This window comes from Eptesicus fuscus, chromosome 21 (assembly GCF_027574615.1).
Source record: "Eptesicus fuscus isolate TK198812 chromosome 21, DD_ASM_mEF_20220401, whole genome shotgun sequence".
Lineage (NCBI taxonomy): Eukaryota > Metazoa > Chordata > Mammalia > Chiroptera > Vespertilionidae > Eptesicus > Eptesicus fuscus.
This window is the reverse complement of record NC_072493.1, coordinates 40,555,507-40,581,835: the sequence shown is the minus strand read 5'-3', so window position 1 is coordinate 40,581,835 and position 26,329 is coordinate 40,555,507. Positions and strand designations below refer to the sequence as shown.

The window sequence follows — 26,329 nt, the reverse complement described above, 5'->3', positions numbered from 1 at the left end:
CTGGAGGCATGACCCACAGCCCGGGGTGATTTGGGAGAATCCTCCCCTGCGCCCAATCCTAAGAGTTTCAAGGTGATCAGTATTAGCCCCAGAGGGATGGGCTGTCCAGAGCCTCTGGCAGGGAGGTGGGAGACGTGTGAAAAGCTGTAGTCGGACAGGACAACTCAGTTTCCCCATCTGTGAAATGGGCTCGTCCTCCAGATTCCCCGAGGAGCCTCGGGGAGATAATGGTGTGGAGCCTGAGGCGTTAGAGGCTCTCCCCTTTTCATTTGGGGCAGACAGGGCAGGAGAAGCGGGGTGGGGAGAGGGCTGGAGAACTGATGGCTACATCCTCATTAGGACCTTGAGCCAGCCTCTCCCGGCTTGTTCCCTCCTTTGGGACATGGAGGGACTGGAGGACCTTTAAGGTCCGTCGGATTCAAGGCCCAAGCCCAGGGCTGGCCCCCTGTCTGCTACCCCATCCCCACATTCCATTTCTTGGGCCCAGACCATCCGCATGGGGCCATGCCTCCAGTGCCTCCATTCAACCCCCTCTAACTGATTCCTTCCATCCTCTGCAACAGAGACGCCGCCACCTCCTCCCACCACCTCCAGAAGCTCCTGGCTGGGGCCCACTGCCTCTCCTCCCCCTCCCCCCATCGCCATGCCTGGGCCACGCCCACCCCACCCACCCACCCCCAGTGTCCGTGTGTGACCTAGTGCACCATGTATTAGCTTCCATGGCCCCCACCCCGGCCCCCACCACACCCCCTTCCCCCACCCCCCTCCCTCGGCGACTTCACCTTTTTTTGCCGCGATAAACGCCATCTCAGCATCTGTGTCTAATGTTGTCTTTTTTGCTTGACATCACACACTCCTTCTTAACCCATCCCCTTCCCTCTCCCTCCTCCCCACACCTCCACCCTCATCCTAAATTCTTTCCCCCTTTCCCCCAGGGCTCTGGGCACCTAGGGGAGGCGGGTGGGGGGGACCCCTGAGGACGGGTGAAGGAGGGGCGGGGCTGAGTGTTCTCTCTGGACTGGAGGAGCACCCAGAGCAGGTGTGTCTGAGGGGAGCGGGTGCTCCAGGTCTCGTTTCCAGGCCTCCGTGTCCAATCAGGAGGATGGGCACCCCCACCGTGGCACCTCCTCGGCACCACAGTCCCACAGACACGCCCCCGGGCACGCCTGCCCACACACGGCATTGCACATGCACAACCCCAAGTAGCGCCAGGATAGCCTAGGGTCGAGGCGTGGGAGTCCGTGGAACCCTGGGACTCTGTCCCTCTGTACCTCCGTCTCCCCACCTGCAAACTGGAGATTTTTTTTAAATTGTTATTTCTACGGCCTAGGCTAGGATTTCACACACCGCTCACTTAAAAGATAGACGAGCACCTATGACAGGTCAGGCCCTGCTCCAGGTGCTGGGGGTAAAGCAGTTAACAACAGACCCACACACCTCCGCCTGTTCTCCTGGAATCTGAGAAAATTCTTCCTCAGCGCGGAACCTGGCACTAAAATCAACGCGGAGGCTGCAAACCACCGCCGGCCGGCCTGTCCGGGCCACGGAATCTTGTTTGGGCCGAACAGCCTTTGTGTGAATTGAATCCTAGCGTTGCATCCTTGGGAGACTTCTGGAAATGTGGCTTCCCGGCCCCTCTTGAGAAACAGGATGTGGGATCTTTGGGTGGAGATAACTGGATGAGCGGGCCGTCACTGCCCATCTCCCCGGGCAGGGGGCCGTGTCCCAGGCCTGGCCCCTGGCCGCACGGGGGTTTGCGGCCCCTGTGCTGGTCAACACTGATCTCCTTACGTGCGTGGAGGCGGCAGGTGGTGAGGTGGCCAGCCGGAGGAAGGATAGAGTTGGAGATGGAGAGACAAGAGACGTGTTTAGGGAGAGGCCAGGCGCGCTGGTTCTGATGTGACCAGGGCACCTCCCTTCTTTCTGGATCTCGGTCTGCACATTTGGAAAACACCCGACAGAAGCCGTCCTTGCCTTCTGGAATATTCCAGAAGGGTTCCACGAGCGAATCGCCTGACGCAGAGGAGAGGCTCAGCAGATAGCGGTCCCTGGAGAGAACCCCCTCGGCTGAAAAAATTGACAACAGGATTCTAGAGAATGACAAACCAAGAGAGGGGGCAGGCGGAGAAAGGAGACAGGCTAGGCCAGTGGTCGGCAGACTCACTAGTCAGCAGAACCAAATATCAACAGGACAACGATTGAAATTTCTTTGGAGAGCCAAATTTTTTAAACTTAAACTTCTTCTAACGCCACTTCTTCAAAATAGACTCGCCCAGGCCGTGGTATTTTTGTGGAAGAGCCACACTCAAGGGGCCAAAGAGCCGCCCGCAGGTGGCTCTCGAGCCGCAGTTTGCCGACCACGGGGCTAGGACAAAGGAAGAGACAGCGATGGGGATAAAGGCAAGGGTAGACGTGGAAAGGTGTCCTCAGCCGCTTGGGGTATGTTTTTTCATTTGTTCACTCACTCATTCTTTCATTCAACAGGCGTTTATGGAGCACCTACTATGTCCTCAGGCCTAGGGACATGGCAACCGCCATGTCACGTCACTGGTCTTGTGTTAACAGCCTCTGAGCCATAGCCCCAACTCTTAGCACGTAGTAGGTGTTCAAAAATCTACCATGCCTTGTGCACAAGCTCCCCTGGTCCCGACCTGTGACCGTCAAGTATTGCCTGGTATTTAGAAATATCACCAAGTCGGGCCATTTTCAGGGAAGAGCAGAGGAATTTTCCACCAGGAAGCCGGGAACTTGGAAGGGATTTGGAGGAGAGGGTGGAGTTTAGTCTCTGTTCTGCTGTGTGACTTTGGGAAACTCTCATGACCTCTCTGGCCCAGGAGATGGAAAGGAAAGGACATGAGGCCGGGATGCAGGTGAGTAATGGTGGATTCCTAACTCCCTCAAAGCCTCCACACCTCCTCTTGGGGGTGGGAGTGGGGGTGGGGTGGAGAATTGCAGAGGTGCGGGTCCTCGACGAGAAGAGCGATGAAGAAAGAAGACAGAAGAGGTTCCTGGAGGAGAAAGATGGCCCTAGAGACAGGGCTGGGCTGGGAGGAGGGAGGGGGAAAGGGACCTAGTGGGGGGTGTGAGGGGCTTAGGGATGGCTCTGACCTTGGGGCAGGGTCATTAAGAGAACAGAGAAGGTGAAACTGGACTGGCAGAGGGAAAGACAAGAGCAAACAAAACAAAACAGGCAGAAAGAGATGGAGAGGGAATGCCAGGTTTAACAAAAATATAGTATGTCTGGTGAGATTTGAATTGAAATTTTTTTTAATGAGTAATGTATGTGGTAATCCTCATCCAAAGATATGTCTTACTGATTTTAGAGAGAGGGGAAGGGAGAAAGAGAGAGAAACATCAATGTATGAGAGAAACATTGATCGATTGCCTCCAGTATGTGAACCCGAAACCCAGGCATGTTCCCTGACCAGGAATCGAACCAGCAACCTTTCGGTGCGTGAGATGATGCTCCAAGCAACCAAGCCACACCGACCAGGGCAGTCATTTATTATTCTTTTTTTTTTAACATGTTTTTATTGATTTCAGGGAGAGGGAGGGAGATATAGAAACATCAATGATGAGAGAGAATCATTGATCGGCTGCCTCCTGCACGCCCCCTACTGGGCATTGAGCCCGCAACCTGGGCATGTGCCCTGACTGGGAATCCAACTGTGACGTCAGAGCTCAACCACTCTACCACACCCACCCACCAAGCTAGGGCAGCGATCTCTTAAGTCTAAGATTGTCCCGTGCAATCTTGGGGCCAGGCTTACACTGAAATATCTGAAACTGAAATGTAACTAGTTATCCTGCATTTTATCTGGCAACCCTTGATGGAGAACAAAGATCAGAGGGGCAATAACGAAGCCAGGAGAACTCGGCAGAGGAGCCAGGTCATCCAGGCCCACACTCTGGAATCCTAAATCCGGCATGCCCTGCGCACTGCCCCTCTCTCTGCCCCTGGGTCTCCCCTCTCTCTGCCTCAGCCTTCCCAGCTCTACCCCTAAGCACCTCTCTTTTTCACTCTGTCTCCTATTCTTGGAGACCCTGACTCTGTTCCCTCCACTCCTCTCAGGTCCTCAGTCTTCCTTTACCCTCAGGAGTCTGCCTTAGACATCAGACATGGTTGGGTCCCCCAGGTCATCAGGTGGCGGCTGGGACTTCAGGGACAAGGCCCGCCTGGCATGTGACAGAGAGGTTGGGAGTGCACTCACGGACACGGCCCCCCTCAGTCAGGCTGTTGAAGCTTGGGGCTCCGAAAAAGACATTTTGCCAGAACGCTCCATCAGTGGCAAGGCCTTGCTGATTCCAACAAGTCCCGGCCCTCTCCAATGTCCCCCCATCCTCTTGCCTCCAACTGCTACAGTCTCTAAAGGATCCCCTTCCAACACGGCTGCTCCAGCAACCTGCCCCTCTCTGTGTCACTGTTTCTGGCACCCCTCTCTGCCTCGGTTTACCTTCAGTACTTCTCTGGGTGTCCGTTTCATCCCACTGCATACCTTAGCTGGTTGGGTCTCTCCTGTCTCTGCTGGGGGTGGGGTCTCCCTGTGCCTCTCTGAATCGCTATCTCTGTCTTTCTATCTGTGTGCCCGTTATTACTCAGTGGCAGCCAACAGGATCCAGTGGGGCCAGTGAAAGGAGAAAGGGACTTATTAAGGGACACAGTCCCGGTCAGGAGAGACCGACCATAGGCTGAGCCTCCAGGGTACTCCCCAATCCACCGCCCAGAAAAGGCCACCCAGGAATGCTGCTCGCTCCCCTGCGCGATCAGGAAGCCGGCGCAGGCGCAGGTACCGCGACCACACCTGCCCACACCGGCTCGCTGGGCCCCTCGGTGGTGCCTTCTCCCAGCTCAGCTTAATTAGAAATCCAAGCTTCCCGCGAAGGCATCTGATTGGTGGAACCTAAATCTCTGCCTGTCACTCCCCCGACCACAAGGCATTCTGGGAAGTGTAGTTTTACCTGGCCAAGCCAGCAATCAGTGCAGCAGGAGAGTTCAATAGATGTGAAGTGGAATAAAATGTTGTGGGGGGTCCATTTTTCTCCCCGTTATTGCACACACTCTCTCACTGTCCATTTGTTTCTTTTTAAAAAATTTTATACAGTTGACATTCAATTTTATACACGCAGTTGTCAATTACAGTTGACATTCAATATTACATTCATTTCAGGTGTATGTACAGCATACTGGTTAGACGTTTATATAACTTACAAAGTGATCTCCCCTTAAGTCTAGTACCCACCTGGCACCATACATAGTTATTACAATATTATTGACTATACTAGAGGCCCAGTGCACGAAATTCATGCACTGGGGACGGGGGGGGGGGTGTCCCTCAGCCCAGCCTGAACCCTCTCCAATCTGGGACCCCTTGGGGGATGTGCAACTGCCAGTTTAGGCATGATCCCAGTTGGACATCCCTCTCACAATCCAGGACTGCTGGCTCCCAACCGCTCGCCTGCCTGCCAGCCTGATCACCCCCTAACCACTCCCCTGCCAGCCTGATCGACATCTAACTGCTCCCCTGCTGGCCCGATTGCCCCCAACTGCCCTCCCCTGCCGGCCCGATCGCCCCTAATTATCCTCCCCTGCAGGCCTGCGGGGCCTGGTCCCCCCCAACTGCCCTCCCCTGCCAGCCTGATTGCCCACAACTGCCCTCCCCTGCCAGCCATCTTGTGCTGGCCACTTGTGTCCACATGGGGGCAGCCATCTTTGACCACATAGGGGCGGCCATCTTGTGTGTTGGAGTGATGGTCAATTTGCATATTACATCTTTATTATATAGGATTATTGATTTCAGAGAGGAAGGGAGAGGGAGAGAGAGAGAGAAACATCAGTGATGAGAGAGAATCATTGATCGGCTGCCTCCTGCACGCCCCACACTGGAGATCGAGCCCATAAGGCAGGCATGTGCCCTGACCAGGAATTGAACTTGGACCTCCTGGGTCATAGGTCGACACTCAACCACTGAGCCACACCAGCTGGGCCTGACTCAGATTTTAACAGGATCCCTCTGGTTGTTGTGTGGGAACGGGCTTTAGGGAATGGGGGCTGGGAGAGTGGAATAAAACGGGAGCCCAGTGAGAGGATGCCGGCAGAAGTCCAGGAAGAAGATGCTGGTGTCTGCGGGGAAGGAGAGGAATGGTTGGACACTGGGAGAATGTGAAGGCAGCATTGATGGCATTTGCTGGCCAACTGGCTGTGGGGAGTGAAAGCCGAAGAAGAATCAGGGCTGACTTCTTGTTACATAAAGCTCTTAGGACTGGAGTTTGGTTCCAATTAGGATTAGAAATCAATCAGGTTAAGGCTAAGATTAAGGATCAGGCCTGAGCCGCTTTGGCTCAGTGGACAGAGCTTTGGCCCACAGACTGAAGGGTCCCAGGTTTGATTTCAGTCAAGGTGCATGCCGGCTGGATCCCCGGCCCTGGTCAGGGCACATTCGGGAGGAAACCAGTTGATGTGTCTCTCTCACATCGATGTCTCTCTCTTTCTGTCTCTCCCCCTCCCTTCCATTCTCTCTCTCTCTCAAAAACAAAACAAAACAAAAAACAACAACACATCAATGGAAATATCCTCAGGTGAGGATTAACAAAAAAAACAAAAAAATGGGGGGGGGGGGTGTCAGTAAAATCAGTATCACCAGAATTTGGGTTAGGGTTGAAGAAAGCGTTAAGATTCCCTGGCCAGCCCTGGCTGGTTTGGCTCAATGGACAGAGTGTCGGACTGTGGACCAAAGGGTCCCAGGTTAGATTCCAGTCAAGGGCACGTACCTCTGTTGCAGGCTCCTACCCGGCCCAGGCCCTGGTCGGGGAGCTTGTAGGAGGCAGCTGATCTAGGTGTTTCTCTCACATCGATATTTCTCTCTGTCTTTTTCTCTCTCTTCCACTCTCTCTAAAAAGCAATGGAACAATATCCTCCGGTGAGGATTAAAAAAAAAAAAAAGATTCCTGGCCGATGTTCCCAACTGTTAGAGCATCGACACCCCGGCTCTTACACACACAGAGAGAGAGAGGGGGGGAGAGAGAGAGAGAGAGGGGAGAGAGAGAGAGAGAGAGAGAGAGAGAGAGAGAGAGAGAGAGAGAGAGTTGCAGGTTTGCTCCCTCCCCCAGTCAGGGCTCCTGTTGGAGGGCAACCAGTCCATGCATGCCTCTCTCTCCTCCCCCCCCCCTCCCTCCCTCCTTCCCTCCCACTCTCTCTGAAAAAAAAAGCAATGGAGAAAATAATCTCTGGTGAGGATTAACAGCAACAAGAAAGATTGTGGTAAAGATGACAACTGCCATTGGTGTTTGGTTTCTGACCATGGGTAGGGCTCGGGTTATGTAGGATAAGGGTAAAGACTAGGCACAGAGCTAAGACTCTGCTTGTAGCTAGAATCGGTCAAGGCGAGGCTTATGGCTGAGATCGAGGCTGTGTTTGGGTCTAGGACTGGATTGGAGTTATGTCTGGGGTCAAAGTCAAGGTGAATCTGTGGTCAGGACCAGGGTTACGGTTTAAGATTGGAGCATATCGTGATCATCAGATTGATAGTTAAGGGCCAGGGTCAATTCATAAGTTTAGGATTAAGGACAGTGTTGAGGTTCAGAACAAAGTCAGAGCTAGGTTTATAATAGAGATAGGGCTAGGGATTGCACTGAGTGGCCAGATTATTATGATCTCTGAACGCATAATAATCTGGCCACTCAGTGTATATCCTATATAATAAAAGGCTAATATGCAAATTGTCCCCTCAACCAGGAGTTTGACCAGCAGGCAGGCTGGCCAACCACCCATGTCCCCTCCCCCTGGCCAGGTTGTCCAGACCCCACCCATGCATGAATTCATGCACCGGGCCTCTAATATATGTGTGTGTATATATAAATATATATACACACACACACACACACACACACACACACACACTGAGTGGCCAGATTATTACGCATACAGAGATCATAATAATCTGGCCACCCAGTGTAGCTGAGGTCAGAGTCAGGTTAGGCCACAGGCAGGGTTAAGACGAGGACTGGGGTAGGATTACCTTTAAGGGTTGCCCCAGCTTTTGTCAGGATGTGGGCTGGGGAGGGTGGAGGGCGGGGCGGGGGCCTGTGTGGCCTCTTTGCCTCTCTTTGATGCCCGGACACTGCACGGGCCCCTGGCACCGTGAAGACCTGGACTTCGAAGCCCATCGCTGACCACCCGTGGGAAACGGTGACAACAGCTGCAATGCGGAAACACCGAACCCTCTGAACGCAAGCGTGGTCGGGGTGGAGGCACCGAACCGGCATACAGATCTTTCTGGAGAGTGGCACCGCGGAGCGGGACCGCCTTCCATGGCGCAGCAAGGTCCAAAACATGAGGGCCAGGGCATTCTGTAGTTGCTCCTGCAGAGGAAACAATGGAACTCAAATCCACTCATACTTCATGTACGACAAACAGGGGTTCCGTAGGTGAGGGACATACATAAACCACATCCTCTGGAGGCAGAAAACACTGTGTTGACTCTAGAGGCCGTAATCGCTGTGAAAGGCGTCAGTCTCAGGAGTGATCTCGAAGGGCTGGTGGGCAAGTGTGATATCCTCAAACGCTAACAAAGGCCGAGCAGCAGCGGGCTGGGTCATACAACGAGTAAATGCTGAGATTGAAGAACTGACGGCTCAGGCAAGGACCCCCATGGCGGCGGCAGCATTTGTAGAGAAATGATGGAAGTTGGTTACACAGCACCCACTCCCCCAGATCTCTCCTAGTGGGCATTATATTTATTTGTTATTTTAAAATACCACTGCATTTTAGGTAGGTTTTTTTTAAGAAGCTGAAGGCTATATGACTTGATCAAAACAAAGAAAATACAGGGCTTCTGTATAAAACAAAAGGGGGAGGGGAGAATGCGGGCTGGGTTAAGGTTCTGGGTTAGTTCGGACTAATGCGGGTTGGAGGTGGATGTGAGCTGAAGGTTTGGGGATTTTATTTTATTTATTTCTAAGGTTTGGGGATTTTAGTGTTCAGGTCTTGTCAGCTTTCTGTATGGGAGTGTATGTTGGGTGTGGTATTAGGTAAGGTGACATCAGCTGCTGTAACCAATGAGCCCTGGCATCTCCGTGGCTTAGACAGCGATGCCGTGTGGGTCTAAAGCAGGCGACATTCATGTGCTGGGTCTACTGCCACCAGCACAAGGAGGCGGGAGGGGGGAGGAACCCTTCCTAGCTTCTGTCAGCCCAGAAGTGGCATGGGTCACCTCTGCCCACTTCCCTTCCAAAAGCCCTAGTCCGGAGCCGGCCCCAGCGGTGCAGAATGGGGCCGTGTGATGAAAGGAGAGGGAATCCATGAGGAGAAAGATGGATTAATAGTCTTTAGCGCTGGGTTGGAGGACTGAGAAGGGGGCAGGGCCAAAAGTCCAAAGAGATGACAGAGAGAGACTGAGAAAGAGAAATGCAAGACAGAAATGGGCAGAGGCCAGAGAAGATGAGGGGAGAACTCAGAGAGAGAGGAAGGGGCAGAGAGAGAGAGAAAGGGACAGAGAGCCAGAGAGAGGGGGTTGGGGTGGGGGGAGGGAGAAAGAACACAAAAGATACCCAGAAGGGTGGCAGACAGAGACCTGGAGAGAACAAAACAGAACAAAAGAAAGAAATCCGGAAGCCCCCTCCTAGCCTCCCCTGAGACACCCTTCCCCTCTCTCTTCGCTTAGTGAGGCCTGGCCTGCACGCTGAGTCCCTCTGAGTGATATTGATATGTAGTCCACTGGTTCATTTTAGTAGATGAGGTGTCCTTTTCTATTTCTTTTACTTCTTTTTTTTTTTTAAGTTGTGTGTCTTAGAGGCAAGGAGAGGGAGCCTACCAATTCTGACCACTCCTCTTTAAAATATATTTTATTGATTTTTTACAGAGAGGAAGAGAGAGGGATAGAGAGTTAGAAAAATCGATGAGAGAGAAACATCGATCAGCTGCCTCCTGCACACCTCCTACTGGGGATGTGCCCGCAACCAAGGTACATGCCCTTGACCGGAATTGAACCTGGGACCCCCGAGTCTGCAGGCCGATGCTCTATCCACTGAGCCAAACCGGTTTCGGCTGAACATTCCTCTTTAAAAACAAACTGACAAGGCAGCCAAACCCTTCCCTTCTCACTGCAGAGCTCCGAGCTTGGGGAGAACTTAGGGGATGAAGGGAGCAGACAAGTGGCCTTTGCTGAGAGGTGCCTGGCATTCACCGGTGTCTGCGGCTCTTGTCTCCCCACGAGAAGAGATGGTTTTGGCCCCTGGAGATATTTTTGAAAGACAGGTCACTTACAGACAAAGCTTACAGACCAAGGGGTGGGGGTGGGCAGAGGTCTCCGGGTCCGCGACCTTTACAGCCTCTGCCTAACCCCGCCCCCCACCCCCCCACCTCCCTACCCCCCACCCCCCCGAGGCCCAGAGATTCCTGCGGCCCCAGCGCAGGATGTACCTCGCCAAACTCCCCTTGGCAAGACCTTTCCAGGGGCAAACACAGTCTCAGGACCCACACCCTCCGCACAACAGTGACCGCTCAGGGCTTTGAGGGGATGGGGCGGGCGGGGTGGTAGACCCTCAAGGGCAGGGGCGGTGCTAGACCGGGTGGAAGCAGGCGAAGGCAGAGGGGACGGGCAGGAGACTTCGCGTTGGGGCCTGGAGGGGAACCCAGACCTGAAATTGACAGGGGGCGTGGCTTTTATGGCGGTGATTGAAGGGCTGGGGCGGGTCCCAGTGCTGTGGGCGTGGCTAAGGGACGGGGCGGGGTCCCGGTGCTGTGGGCGGGGCTAAGGGACGGGGCGGGGTCCCAGCGCTGTGGGCGTGGCTAAGGGACGGGGCGGGGTCCCAGTGCTGTGGGCGGGGCTAAGGGACGGGGCGGGGTCCCAGCGCTATGGGCGGGGCTAAGGGCGGGGCTAAGGAACGCAGGCCTTCAGGAGACGCCAGGCTGCTCACTTGCTTTCGCCCTGGAATTGAGGGCTGGGGAGAGGGCCTGGGTTCACCCCGCTGGTTCGGTTCGCACGGGGGCGGAAGGGGAGCGGAAGTCGGAGAGAGGATGTTGGTTCGCTCTAGGGTTGGAGAGAGGATGCCAAGGGGTAATCTTGTAACTAGTCCTGGAAGCGGAAGATCCGGAAAGTATCTAGACGGCTCTTCCAACTCAGGAAAACACGGGGTGGCAAACATAGTAACAACACCCAGTGGGCACGCCATGAAGCCGATGGAATGAACAGCCGCCAGCACATTCTGTGGAAGGACACACTTAACCCAAGAGGCCGCCCTGGGTGAGCGCTCGACCTCACACTGGGCTAAGCCTGGCACCTGACATGCACCATCTCCCTGAATCCCCAAAAGGCCTACAAAGCAGAAACTTATCTCCATTTTACAGACAGAGAACAAGAGGCACAGAGACGCTGAGTAACCTGTCCCAACTTGCCCAGCTAGCGAGATGTAAGCTGGGAGTTGAAGTCATGCAACTTCCTTCCCCCCAGCCCATGTGCTGACCGACTGGGCCTCAAATATTCCCATGAACCCCAGGAGCAGGCACAAGGTAACAAGCCACAGAAACACAGATGCACACTCTGACTGGATGATCTGTCCCCACGCCCACCTTGCCAGCTGTGGGACCCCAGCCCAGTCCACCCCCCCAGGACTGGGGTCCTCACCTGAAGCAACAGTGCAGCCCCTGCTGTGTTCAGCTGGCGGAGCTGGCGTCAAATAACCAACCGCAAGCCCTAGCCAGTTTGCTCAGTGGATAGAGCATCAGCCTGTGGACTGGGTCCCGGGTTCGATTCTGGTCAAGGGCACATGCCCGGGTTATGGGCTCGACCCCTAGTAGGAGGCATGCAGAAGGCAGCCGATTAATGATTCTCTCTCATCATTGATGTTTCTCTCTCTCTCTCTTCCTCTCCCTTCCTCTCTGAAATCAATAATATATCTATATTTATCTATCTATCTAGATAAAACGTGGAGACCTCTACAGGACAAACACCCCAGATTCTTTAAAAAATAAAAATAACCAACCGCCAGGCCTGAGGTCCCTGGGAAGACCTGGGATGAACTCTAGAGGGCCCTTGACCCCTGAGATGGAAATAAAGGGAGTCCTGGTCTAATGGCTAAGTCCGGGACTGCAGGGTGCCACCCCTGCTCTGTCACTGACCACCTGTGTGGTCCCGGGAAAGGCAGTTACCCTCTCGGATCTCACTTTCCCATCTGTATAATGGGGTCATCAAGTCCCTTCCTCCTGGGGTTGCTGTGAAGACTGTTTTCTGACTATAAAGTACTCAGAACAGAGCCCGGCACCGACTAAGTGCTCTGTAGGTGCTAGTCATTATGACTCGGTGTGAGTCTCCGTTTACCTGTTTGAGACGCGTGGCGTGGACCAAACCAGAGAGCAGAACTTCAGTGTCCAGCAAACCCCCTGCAATAGGACAGAAAATTGCGTGCGTTCATACAGCTTCCATCAGATTCACCAGTGGGGCCCCCAAAAGGTGAGAACTGCACAGATAAAGACAGAGACAGAGGGATGTCTCTCTCTACAGCCTGGATCTCGGATCACATCACTCTCTGCCCATAACAGCCCCCTCCCCGACCCCGGGGCTTCCCATGTCCAATCCTCATGCTCTGCAGGCTCTAATCTAAACTCCGGAGGACCCGGGCTCAGTCTCACTGGCACCCCTGGCCCCGCATCCCCACCCCCAGCTTTCTCTTTGCTCATAAAGCACACCAAATTTGGTCTTGCCTCAGGGACCTTATTTTTTTTTTTACAACAAAAGAAACTTTATCTAAAAATACTTTACAGACATGGGTGCTTGCAAACGCTCTTGAGTTAACTGTGCATATAAATTAAAAATAAATAAATAACATTAGTATAACAGACTAAGCATGAACACACTGGCAAAACAAATGGACTTCAAATGGAACCGAATCTTAAAGCTCTTCCATTCTCTGTACGAATATTTACCTTCTGTTTTTCTGATTCTTTACAAGTGAGAAAGATTACACACGATGAGTACAAAGTTTCTTACGTTGATGACACACTTTTTAAATCGCCAACACAAATCTCACCCACGCTTTCTGTTTAACTTCCACCCTGAGGCACAGGGACCTTTTACATTAGCTTTCCCCTTCTTCCCAGCTCAAAACACCCCTAACCACGGGCTGTTCTCTACCATCCTACCTAAAATAGCCACACAGCCCGCCTCACCCCACCCCGAGCCTCTTCACCGAACAGTGTTTGGTCTTCGCAGCCACATTATTCACTCATTCATTTCCACGCGTCTACGTTGAGTGTACTGCCACGTGCTGTTTTAGGCACAGACACAGCAGCAAACAAGACGAAGTCCCTGTCTTCCGGGGCTCACACTCTGGACCTCATAACCATCTGTTTGCTGGTGTGCCGGGCTCCTCCCCCCACCCCACTCCACCCCACTCTCAACTAACAGGTTTGCTCCCGAAAGCAAGACGCATTCTGATTCACATTTTGGAAACGTCACTCTGCTATGTAATATGTAGAGCCGGTCCAGCGGCCCACAGGGTCCTGCACTCTCTCACCTCCTCCCACTCTCCCCCTCAATCTACCCAAGCCACCGTGTTCCTTCAACACACCAGTCACACTCTGACCTTGGGGCCTTTACACGGGCTATTATTTCCTCTGTCTGGGACACTCTTCCCCCACCTGTCGACAAGGCTCCCTCTCTCTTCTCCTTTAAGATTCTTCTTAAGTGCCGCCGCCTCCAGGAGGCCTCCCCTGACCACTCTCTAGCTCCCTACGCCTTTATTTTTTTTTTTTCTTTAGCACATAGCCCTACCTGACATATTACATTTCAATGGTCTATCTTATTTGCCATCTGTCTAGAATTCCAGCTCCATAAGAGCAGGGATCTTGGTATGCTTTGTTCATCTCTGTATCTTCACCACCTAGAACAGTGCCAGACACAGGTTAGGTACTCGGCAAGTCTCTGCCGAATGAATGAGCAAATCTTCCTCCGTCTCCCTGTGCCCCACCGTCCCTGTCCCTCTGCCTAGCACCCTTCAGTAAACCTTTGGTGAAGAAATAAAATTAAAAGTACTGGCTAAAGCTCACTATGTACCTATTCTAATGACTTCACCTGCCTTGTCAGCTGTCACCCTCAAAATAGCCCCATCGTGCCCTAGCCAGTTTGGCTCAGTGGATAGAGCGTCGATAGAGCGTCAGACCTGCGGACGGAAGGGTCCCAGGTTTGATTCCGGTCAAGGGCACATGCCCGGGTTGTGGGCATGCAGGAGGCAGCCAATCAGTAATTCTCTCTCATCATTGATGTTTCTCTCTCTCCCTCTCCTTTCCTCTCTGAAATCAATTATACACACACACACACACACACACACACACACACACACACACAGCCCCATCGCAGGAGGTCTGCAATGTTCTCTCTTTCTGTGAAAAGGGGTAAACAGAAGCCCAGAGAGGTGGTACCACTTGCTCAAAGCCACACAGCTGAGCGTGGCCATGCCGAGGCAGTACCCAGGCCCTCTGGCTGCAGCGGCCACACCCCCAACCACCTTGCTAAGTATCACATGATTCTGGTTTTCTGTCTTCCGTCTCTGTCACCCTCTCCTGGAGCCTGCCTCCTCCCAGCACTGCGTGTGTGTGTGTGTGTGTGTGTGTGTGTGTGTGTGTGTGTGTCCCTCCTCCCTCTCTGCAGACCTGAATTTGCCTCCAGGCTAACCGGATGACCCCAGTGACAGAGGTCACCTCTCCGGCCTCATCCTGTTCTGTAACACGGGGATATTCACTTGTCGGGGTTGTCGTGCGGGTTTCATGGGATTGCACAGGCCAGCACCAAAAAGAGAGGCTGCGAGGACAATGACCTTGAGCTCCTTGGTCCTGGTGGGGGGCGGGGGGGGGGGCTCTCGTTACGCTGATCGTCATGTCCCCTGTCTTGGTCTCTGCACAAGCGCGTCTCCCGGGGCCCTCTGGGAGTCCTTGACACCTGGGTATGTTTCTCTCCCGCTCTGTCTCCACACTTCTCTCTCCTGCCCCTTCCCAGCCCCCTCATGGAGCCGAGAGCTATTTTCTGCCGGGGCACCAGGCAGTCGGTGCATCCCCCAGTAAACAAGGCAGCTGTGAAGTCTGGTCAGCGGAGCCGGGCCCTGCTGTGGGGGTAGACTGGTGCTCAAGTAAACAACCAGGCTGATGTGTCGTTTCTCATCAGTATCCCCTTGACTTTGGCTCGGTGCACAGGGCAGACGCACCTCGGAAGACGGCTGTCTGAAGGGGGATGCCCTTCCATTAGGGACCCAATAAAACACCACAGGGAGAAGGGGGAAAGGGAGGGGGAGGAGGAGGGTTGCCATGGCCGCAATCATAGGATCCTAGAGAGAACAAACAATTGGGGGAAAGGTAGTAATAAAAGAGTCTGGCAAGCAAGGGAATCTAAGTCAGCAGGTGTGATCGTTAAGGGGAGTTGCGGGGGCTCAGGACCCTCACCCCTCCTTAGTCATTCCAGGCATCCAGCAGATGCCACAGCGGCAGAGACGGGCGCTGGGCCCGCCTGCCAGCTCTGCCGCCCCCAGGGACTCCGAGCTCTCAGCCGTGATTCTGTGGAAAGCACTTAGCGCGGAGACCTCCCTGCTAGGCTTGGTTCCTCCCTCCAGGAAGCTCGTTCTTCCACACGCAGATCCCCTCTCTTCTACCTTCAGAGCGGCCATGGATGTCCAGTCGGTCTCCCCCGTTCCTCCTGTGAAGATCTGTGTGGCTCATATACCCCATCCTTCCTGATTTCCCACCTCATTCTGGACCTGTGCCTGGCAACACCCTCTCCGCTCCCCTGCTTTCTGTGAACCCCCTTTGCAGGCTCTTACAAAGAGCAGAGGCAGCCCAGGTCTGGGTCAGATGGCCCTGGGCTCGGCTCCAGCCTCGCACTCACTGTCCGTAACCTTGGACAAGCTCCTCGGCCTCTCCGAGCCTCGCATTGCTCGTCTGTAAAATAGGACCATTAACAGACCCTACTTCCCAGGGGCTCGGAGGTTTCCGGGAGAGGACACAGGTACAGCCTGCTGATGCTGGCCTAAAGGAGACACTCAACAAATAAGCGCCCTTCAGATCATTGCCGCCCTGACCGGTTTGGCTCAGTGGATAGGACGTCGGCCTGCGGACTGAAGGGTCCCAGGTTCGATTTCGGTCCAGGGCATGTACCTTGGTTGCGGGCACATCCCCAGTGAGGCAGCTGATCGATGTCTCTCTCTTTTTTCGATGTTTCTAACTCTATCCCTCTCCCTTCCTCTCCGTAAAAAATCAATAAAATATATTTAAATAAAAAAAAAAAAGATTGTTGCCTCATGCCCAGCCGCGTGGCTCAGTGGTTGAGCATCGACCTATGAACCAGAAGGTCACAGTCACGGTTCTATTCCCGGTCAAGGCCCATGCCCAGTTGCGGGCTCGATCCCCAGTGTGAGACGTGCAGGAGGCAGCCGATCAATGATTCTCTCTCATCATTGATGTTTCTATCTCTCTCTCCCTCTCCCTTCCTCTCTGAAATCAATTTTAAAAATATATTTTAAAAAAAGACTATTGCCTCAATTGTGTCTTAATTACTATAGCTCACATCCAGTGAGCATACCCCAAGGGCGGGCTCTGTGCTTTTGAGAGCCACCATCCATTCTGTGCTCCAGGGCAGGTGCTGACATCACCCGCTCGGTGGAGGAGGAAACGGAGGTGAGGGAGGTTAGGTAATCAGCCCACAGCCCCCGGCAAGCAAGTGGCAGAAGCAGGCTTGAACCTGGAGTGATTCCTGAGCATTTACCCACGATGCTTCCCACTCTCTAAACTGTGGGATTTGTGCTCAAGTCACCCCCTGCCCAACCCAGTGACCCCAACCTTATGCCAGAGATCCGACTTGCTTCCTCAGGGAGGTAAGCAGGCAGAAAACCTCGCAGCTGGCCATGAGACCAGGGGTGTGCTTTTATCTATAGGTTTTCAGAAAGTGCTCGGTCTACACATGAGTCTGGGGACCTTGGCCAGGAATCACGGTTTTAAGAGACTAAAACTTGGATCCTGCCCGTCTTAAGACTCTGTATCATTAGAAAGTGGGGTGAGTTGGACCCGGTGATCTGGAAGGTCCTGTGGAGCTCTCAGAAGCCTTCATTCATTCATTCATTCATTCCGTTGACAAGTAGTCATTGAGGCAGTACAGAGCAGTAGTTAAGGACTCTGCTGGCTGCCGGCTGTGTGACCACAGGCAACTCACCTAACCTCTCTGAGCATCAGTTGCAAATCAGGAATAATAAAGTACTTCATTCAGGGAAGCAAAAGGGCCTTGTGGAAACAACCTTGACTCTGCCCTCGCTGGCACAGTCCAGAGGGAGAGAGAGACCCATCCCCAGTCAGTGATGACCCAGAGTGGACAGGGCTGGGATGTAGTCACCCACAGAATTCGACTGACCCAGCTGGAAGGCTTCCTGAAGGAGGAACGTTAGAGCTGAGCAGCGCTGGACGTCGTAAGCACTGAAGATGTAGGAGTCACCCTGTGAGAGATGTATCATTAGCCTCTGGGCAGCTGCCTCTCCATTCATTCATCCTAACAGCCCTGCTCTGCTCCCTGCCCAGCCCTGAGCTGGCCGATGCTGGGGACACATCAGTGGCCAAGACACCCTGTCCCTGACCTTCCAGGCTCCCGGATTACCAGTGAGGACAGACATCAAACAAGCGTTATAAAAGGAATTACAGCCCTGGCTGGTGTGGCTCAGTGGATAGAGCGTCAGCCTGCGGACTGAAGGGTCCCAGGTTCAATTCCAGTCAAGGGCACATGCCCGGGGTTGCAGGCTCGATCCCCAATAGGGGGTGTGCAGGAGGCAGCCAATCATTGATCCTCTCTCATCATTGATGTTTCTTTATTTTTTTAAATATATATTTTATTGATTTTTTACAGAGAGGAAGGGAGAGGGATAGAGAGTCAGAAACATCGATGAGAGAGAAACATCGACCAGCTGCCTCCTGCACACCTCCCACTGGGAATATGCCTGCAACCAAGGTACATGCCCTTGACCGGAATTGAACCTGGGACCCTTCAGTCCGCAGGCCGACGCTCTATCCACTGAGCCAAACCACTCAGGGCTCATCATTGATGTTTCTATCTCTCTTCCCTCTCCCTTCCTCTCTGAAATCAGTAAAAATATATATTTTTAAAAACATGCAGTAATAAATGTCCACACATATTTTTTTAAAAAAAGAAATTACGTAAGCTGGGAAGCAATATCACAAGAAGACCTTTCCTGTGACATTCCCAAATTCCTCCCTTTGTCACTTCCCAACCATAAGCCCATCCACAGAGACAATGCACCCACTCAGTCAGCATTTATTACGCTCTTTCTAAGGCGGGACAGATAGAGTGTCTGCCATCACGGAGTTCTCAACACTTGGTTCAGCCTTTGGTCCCTGACCACACAGAGACAAGGTGAGCTGGCAGGGACAGTCCGCTGCCCTTATTCAGTCAATAGAAACCTAAAACATAATTCTCAACTGCCCCTTCCCTGCTTAGACCCTTCTGTGGCTCCCTATTTCTCTGAAGGCAAATACCAACAGCTGGCCTTGGCCTACATCCTACTGGTTCTTAACACCATGAGACCTGACACCCACTTTATATAACATTTCAAAATGCCCCTTTAGTGTTCTAAACTCATAGGTAATACAGCCACCAACACCAATTTTATTTTCAAAACTTTTTATCATGACCTAAGTGAACTAACTACAATGGAGAACTTTATAATAAACTAGAGGCCCGGTGCACGAAATTTGTGCACTGGAGGTGTGTGTGTGGGGGGGTCCTCTCTGCCCCGCCAGCGCCTTCTCAAAGTTCGTGACCCCTCGCTCCTGACTGCCCGCCTGTTCGCTGCTCCTTGCCACTGGGCTCACTGCTCCTTAGCGCTGCCACAGAGGCAGGAGAGGCTCCTGCCACCGCCACTGTGCTCGCCAGCCGTGAGCCAGGCTTCTGGCTGAGTGGCACTCCCGCCCTGTGGGAGCACACTGACCACCACGGGGCAGCTCCTGTGTTGAGCGTCTGCCCCCTGGTGGTCAGTGCACATCACAGAGACCGATTGTTCCACTGTTTGGTCAATTTGCATTTAGGGTTTTATTACATAGGATTAATAATCTATTTTTGTATACAAATGCTCAGGCACAGCTGTTCTAAAAAAAAAAATCTCATCAGCCCGGGCCGGTGTGACTCAGTTGGTTGAGTGTCATCCTGTGCACTGAAAGGTCACCAGTTCGATTCCCTGGTCAGGTCACATGCCCAGGTGTGGGGCTCGATCCCCAGTCAAGGTTCATGCTGGAAGCAGCCAATCCATGTTTCTCTCTCTCTCTCCCCCTCTCCCTCCATGTCTCTCTCTCTCTCTCCCCTCTCCTCCTCTCTCTCTCTTCCCTCCCCTCTCTCTCTAAAAAAGAAAATCTCATCAGGCAGATACTAGCATCTAGTGCCAACTCACCACAAATGAGATCAGAATAAACTGTGTGCTGTTTGGACAGTTACCACAATCAGCATTGCCTGGGGTAACGTGGCTTCTAGCAATAGTGAGTAAATCTAGATAGAATTCCCAGCAAAACCAAGCACAGGCAGGCCACAATGTGCACAGTTAGTTGAATTCCAGGAAAAGTCAGTGCATCTTACAATCCTGCAAAAGCACTCAGTGTTTGTACGTAAAACACAGCTCGGTATGGACTCAGCTCTTCATACACAGAGTGCCCCGTGGGACCCTGGGGAGTTAAGTGGGAAAAGGTCTGGTTCGTGTGGACTGTTGAGATACCTGGCATCCCTGGACCCGGTCCACGAAAGCCAGTCACACCTCCAGTCACCGACAAACTCAAAACGTTCCTACTGTTTCCAAAACACCCCCAGAGGAAGAGCCGCAGTCCAGCTAGCCTCCTCCTGGGATCCCCACTCTGTTCTGGCCCCCTCAGCCCCTTGCTGTCCCCAAACTTCAGGCCTCCACACCTCGTGTTCCTCTTTCTAGAAGATCCTTTGTGGTGTCAGCTTTCAGGTCACCTCCCTCCCCTACCCCAGCCTCTCTCAGAGCAGGTGGTTATGGTCTAATGTTTTCTCATTTGCTGGCTGTTCCCAGGATGGACTGGTTGCTCATGAAATAGGCACAAGGTAGCCGCGGTGACTGCTGAGTTTCCGGTGCCCAACACAGGGGGCCGCACTGACGGTGTTGGGTTGTCACGGTGACCACTTCTAAGATCAAGCCCCAGTGTTTCTGGACCCGTCCTGGTGCGGATCCCAACTCTGTCATTTCCCTGCTGTGTGACCTTGGGTACATTCCTTAACCTCTCTGAGGTGCACAGCCTTCTCTGTAAATTGGAAACGATAGTGCCTACCTCCTTGAGTGGTTATGAGGTTCAAATCATGTTTACAGATCATGTTTATAAAACAACTAGTGGCCTTGGTGCATGAATTCGTGCACATTGAAAGGAATTTAATTAGAAGAAATATTTTAATATCACTATTCACCCTTTATAATAGAAGTGTTAACCAAATTCACGATTGACAATGACAGATTGAAACACATGCGTGCAGTTGGCACCAGCGCACATGCGCGAGTCAACTTAGCCTTTTATGTAGAGAGAATAAACTTGCTTAATTAGACCTGCTTTCTGATTTAGCTAAACTTTTTCCAGCCCAGTGAAGTACTCCAACTTCTCTTTCAGGTAATTGTCAGCAACACAGCAGTAAATATCAACATGAAGCAGATTATTATTGTAGATCACTCAGGGAAAACAAAGGGTAAAATATTTCACTGCAGCAGTGTTTGACTATATTCTGCGCAGTGAGAAAACCTGAAGTCATTTTCAAGGTCCACCATTTCTTACTTATTTTCAGTCGGGTCAAGTTTCTAAGCTTTCTAAATCTCCATTTTCTGGCTAATGAAAAGAAAATAGAATTCCACTGAATTTCCTATCTACTTACTCCAGGACTTCTGTGAGGATCAAATGAGATGAGGCACGGGAAAACGCTTCACAGACATTTGGTTAAAGTGTGAAATGTTTCCACCTGGCTATAAAGCAAGTCTATTCCTGGGCTGAAGAAACTCCAAGGATGCTAGTCACTAGGAAGAGGAAGCCAGGTGTTGCTACGTGATGTCATTACCCGGCGCCCACAGCCACCGTTTCTGGGCTGGGCTGGGCTGTGGGCCACATTTTGTGCCATGGGTTCTTGGCAGCATTGGCTGCGATTTGGTGGGGTGTGTCTCCGGGATGGTGGCAGGGCCTGTGTCCCACTTGGGGGAAGCCAAGTGTTGCTTTGTGGGCGCCAGGTCCACGGTGCCATTTCTCTGTAAATGGCCAGTGTGCCTCACGGCAGCTCCTGCATTGAGCATCTGCCCCCTGGTGGTCAGGGTGTGTCATAGCGACTGGTCGGATGATTGCACAGTTAGCATATTAGCCTTTTATATAGAGAGGTGATATATATAGATGAACCCCTTTTGGTCCTACAGTGGCAGTGCTGAGCCAGCAGCACCCACCCTCTGTGTATCTGCACCTGCCTGGGCTTGTGCAACACGGCCAGAGGCATGCCCCCAGGCCCCAAGGACACCCACATGGTGAGCTGGATGACGGTTACGGCCATGGCGGGCCTGGTCTCCTACCCCTTCAACACCCTGCCGAGGCGATGATGGTGCAGTGGGGGCGCAAAGGGGTGGACAGCACGTGCAAGGGGACCGTGGACGGCTGGCAGGAGATCTTCAAGGACAAGGGGGGGCAAGGCCTTCTTCAAGGACACCTGCTCCAACACCCTCAGGGGCCTGGGCAGAGCCTTTTTTTCTTTTTCTTTTTCTTTTTAAATATATTTTTATTGATTTTTTACAGAGAGGAAGGGAGAGGGATAGAGAGTCAGAAATACTAATGAGAGAGAAACATCGATTCAGCTGCCTCCTGCACACTCCCCACTGGGGATGTGCCCGCAATCAAGGTACATGCCCTTGACCGGAATCGAACCTGGACCCTTCAGTCCGCAGGCCGACGCTCTATCCGCTGAGCCAAACCGGTTAGGGCTGGGCAGAGCCTTTTGCTGGTGCTGTAGGATGAGCTGAATAAAGCCATCGAGGTGTGCTCCTTGCCTAGACACGGGGACCAGGAGAGCCACACAGACTACGTCACTGTTACGGACCAATGATCTTCCAGAATCTCCAGTGTCTTGCCCAGCAGGATCATGGGTAGAGCGCTGGGGAGGCTCTAGAACCGGTTCCTTGTGATCAGAACCACTGGCACCCTGATTCCAAGCATTGATGGGGGGACACTGTCATCCTCCCGGGTCCACAGGCAGGGCTGCTCCACCACACAGGCCTAGAGCCCAGGTGCTCGCAGGCCGGCCGTGTTTATAGTTCACTTAAAGGAAATCAGCCCGCGCCCTAGCCGGTTTGGCTCAGTGGATAGAGCATCGGCCTGTGGACTGAAGGGTCCCAGGTTTGATTCTGGTCAAGGGCACATGCCTGGGGTGCAGGCTCCATCCCCAGTAGAGGGTGTGCAAGAGGCAGCTGATCAATGATTCTCTCATCATTGATGTTTCTATCTCTCTCCCTTCCTCTCTGAAATCAATAAAAACGTTAAAATAAATAAATTTTAAAAAAAGACTGGACATGGTTGTGATATTTAAAAATAAAAAATAAATAAATAAATAAAAAGGAAATCAGCCCGGCCAGCGTGGCTCTGTGACCTATGAACCAGGAAGTCATGGTTTGATTCCTCGTCAGGGCACATGCCCGGGTTGCAGACTTGATCCCCAAGGGGGCGTGCAAGAGGCAGCAGATCAATGAATATCTCTTCTCATTGATGTTTCTGTCTCTCTCTCCCTCTCCCTTCCTCTCTGAAATCAATAAAAATATATTTTAAAAAATAAAGGGAATCATATCACCCATTTGTACTTAAGCACTATCCTCATTGCACAGCTGAATATTTGCGACCAAGTTCTATGTCGGGTGTAATCTGCTGCAAACAATTAAAATCAGGCACAGAGAATAAAATAAAACACACACCAGGGAACAAACACTGAGCATGGCAGTGTGCCCTCAATAAATAGTTATTGAGTAAGTGGCTCCTAGTTCAGGACATAAGACGTGCGGTTTTCATTTATTCAGCTCATCCTACAGCACCAGCAAAAGGCTCATCCTACAGCACCAGAAAGGCACGGGAGCAGAAACCAGTGTGGCTCAGTGGATAGAGCACCAGCCTGCGGACTGAAAGGTCCCAGGTTTGATTCCAGTCAAGGGCATGTACCTTGGTTGCGGGCACATCCCCAGTAGGGGGTGTGCGGGAGGCAGCTGATCGATGTTTCTAACTCTCTGTCTCTCTCCCTTCCTCTCTGTAAAAATCAATAAATTTTTTTTTTTTTAAAAAAAGAAAGAGCCGAAACCGGTTTGGCTCAGTGGATAGAGCGTCGGTCTGCGGACTGGAAGGTCCCGGGTTCGATTCCGGTCAGGGGCATGTACCTTGGTTGCGGGCACATCCCCAGTAGGGGTGTGTGCAGGAGGCAGCTGGTCAATGTCTCTCTCTCATCGATGTTTCTAACTCTCTGTCCCTCTCCCTTCCTCTCTGTAAAAATCAATAAAATATATTTTTTAAAAAAAAGAAGAAGAAAGAAAGGCAGGGGAGCACTTGCTTCGGAGTCCCCTAAGCCTGGGTCAGAGCCCGGCTCCGTCACTGGCAGGCTACATGTCTCTGGGCCCCTGAGCTTCCCTCTCTGAGCTTCCAATGTGTGTCCGTCAAATGGGGTCATTGCTGTGCCTCCCACGTGGAGCCGCTGTGAGGGTTCCATCAGATGGTGCAGGTAACCGCTCCGCGGTGCCCCGCTTAGAGTGGGGGGCGGTGCTGTTATTAGGGGTGGCTCTGGAGCACCTGGAGGAAGCGGGACCAGCCTTGATAAGCGAGGAGCGGGTGAAGGACATTTGTGTCACTGAATGGATGTGGGGACTGAGGCCCAGGGAGGGGAAGGGCGTTCCCAGAGGTCACAGAGCAGCTTGGAGGCAGAGCAAGAACCAGAGACAAGGGCAAGGGCCCCCTTCCCCATCTCCGTGGGGGGTCAGTCCGACGGGAGTCGTGGGCAGGGAGTGGGCCCTTTAAATCCTAAGCTCCACCTTTGCTTAGAAGGGTCTTTGGGGGAGTATAAAAGGGGGTGCAGATCTTCTCTGCTCCAGTAAACCACCCGCAGCTCCTGACGCTGGCCCTCCCGGGCCCAGCCTCTCTCCAGCGGCCCAGCATCGCCACCTGGGTGCCATGCAGCTGCCACCCTTCGACATGTGGAAGGACTACTTCAACCTGAGCCAGGTGGTGCTGGCACTGATCCAGAGTCGGGGGCAAAGGCCCGAGGCCCCGGATATGAGGGAGCCAAGACCTGAGCCCCAGCTGGGGCAGGATCCGGGCCTGGGAGGGTCGGGGGCCGGCGGAGGCCCGGCCACCCTGTGCAACTTCTGTAAGCACAACGGAGAGTCCCGCCACGTCTACGCCTCACACCAGCTGAAGACGCCGGAGGGTGAGGTGGTGTGCCCCATCCTGCGGCACTACGTGTGCCCCCTGTGCGGGGCCACTGGCGGCCAGGCCCACACGCTCAAGTACTGCCCGCTCAACGGTGGCCAGCAGTCTCTGTACCGCCGCAGCGGGCGCAATTCGGCTGGCCGCAAGGTCAAGCGCTGAGGACCGTGCGGTGCCCTCTCCCTGCACCCCTAACCATCCTGGTTGAGTCCCCACTAAGTTCCTGGACGCTCCCCAGACTCACCCAGTCCTTTGGAACCGCTGGTCCCCAGAACTCCAGCCCTGACGGATCCTGAGACAATGGTGGCTGCTGGGGAGCCAGGCCGGCCCAGCCCCTGGGATGGCTCAGCCTTTGAGGTTCTGTCCTGTGGGCGTCTGTGGATTCGTGGAGCCGCAGGACCTCTGCCCCCTGGACAACACAGCCCCGTGGCTCCTTTGGGGCCACAGTTCATGGATCTTTAGGGACACCAGCCCTGGGGCCCCCTCTGGCTTCTCAGCCCCAGCTCCGGGCTCCACTCCTTGTGGAATTCTTGGGTCCTGGGACCCACAGGGCCCGCTGGGCTCTCCCTGGCCAGCGGTCAGAATTTGCAGAGGGAACAAGACGGCCCTGGACCTGCGGCCCAAGAACTTCAAGATGGGGCTGTGACTTGAGACCAGCCTCGCCCACCTTCTTCAGCACCTGCAGACGCGGGTGCCTTGTGAACCACGGGGATGGCTCCCTCCTGCCCTCCAGCCACCCATCAGCCCCTCCATCAGGCGCTGGGGGAGGGAGGGGGCACACTGCAGGACCCCATGTCCCCGCAGGCTTGTCTGGGAGTGGAGAGAGCCTTGAGGTGAGCTGACACCCTCCAACTCCCCCCTGATTGCCCCCCCCCCCCCCCGCCCCAGGCTGTTGGCTGTTCATTTGTTTTGCGGCTTTATGAAGCTCCTGCCCTCACCCCAAATCACTGAGGGGTCCTCTCCCCCAGCCAGAGGGCCTGACGGCCTGCGGGCCAGACTGCGTGGGCTGGGCGGGGGCCAGACTGCGTGGGCTGGGCGGGGGCGAGACTGCGTGGGCTGGGCATGCGCCTCTCCGCCACCTCCCACCCACCCCCACCCCCACCCCCAAATCCCATAGTTTGCTGAAAGGTCGGGGGCTGTTTTCTCCCCGTAAGTCAACAACGTGGCCGGATGGGAACGGCAATTGCTTAGCCTTTATTTTAAGGGGCCAATCAGAGCCCCAGGCAGATTTTAAGTTGTTTTGGCGCAAGGCTGGGCCCTGCGGTGCCCTCTCGTAAATAAAGAGCGTTTCTGCTTGTCTCTGAAATCGCTGTGTCTGTTTGTCTGTTTGTGTCTTCTCACCGCCCCCCCCCTCCCCCAGGCCCCGCTGGTGGGGGAGGGGGACGCGCCTGTGCCCCAACCCCTGGGAAGTGGGAGGCGGAGCAGGAGGGGCCCTGGGCTCCTCTCAGGACGCCCCGCCCATGTCCTCCACACAGGTCACCTGTGGACTGGGACCCCTGGTTCGTTCTCCTGGCTCTTTCCAGGGCCCCCCCTCCTGCCCTGCTGGACCACAGGTCTTCAGGGACCGACTTTGTGGTAATTCTTTTTTTTTTTTTTTAAATATATCTTTATTGATTTCAGAGAGGAAGGGAGAGGGAAGGAGAGATAGAAACATCAGTGATGAGAGAGAATCATTGACTGGCTGCCTCCTGCACGCCCCCCACTGGGGATAAAGCCCGCAACCCGGGCATGTGCCCTTGGCTGGAGTCGAATCCCGGGACCCCTCAGTCTGCAGGCCGACGCTCCATCCACTGAGCCAAACCAACCAGGGCTGTGGTAATTCTTCAACTTTGGGTGCCAGGCCCCATGGTAGAGGTGATGAAAATGTATGGTCCC

General features: G+C 53.5%; 1 protein-coding gene and 1 pseudogene across 1 annotated transcript; both read left to right on the top strand.

Annotated features, from left to right (window-relative positions):
* The first annotated feature begins 2,864 nt into the window (after positions 1–2,864).
* On the top strand, positions 2,865–8,677 carry LOC103301367 (PRELI domain containing protein 3B-like; annotated as a pseudogene).
* Positions 8,678–24,199: 15,522 nt separating this feature from the next.
* Positions 24,200–24,616, top strand: NANOS2 (nanos C2HC-type zinc finger 2). Its single transcript, XM_008158322.2, has one exon. The coding sequence runs from the start codon at positions 24,200–24,202 to the stop codon at positions 24,614–24,616; it is 417 nt and encodes a 138-aa protein (XP_008156544.2).
* The last annotated feature ends 1,713 nt before the right edge of the window (positions 24,617–26,329 follow it).

Coding starts and splice junctions, on each gene's coding strand:
- NANOS2 (XM_008158322.2), top strand. CDS start 24,200: ATGCAGCTGCCACCCTTCGACATGTGGAAGGACTACTTCAACCTGAGC.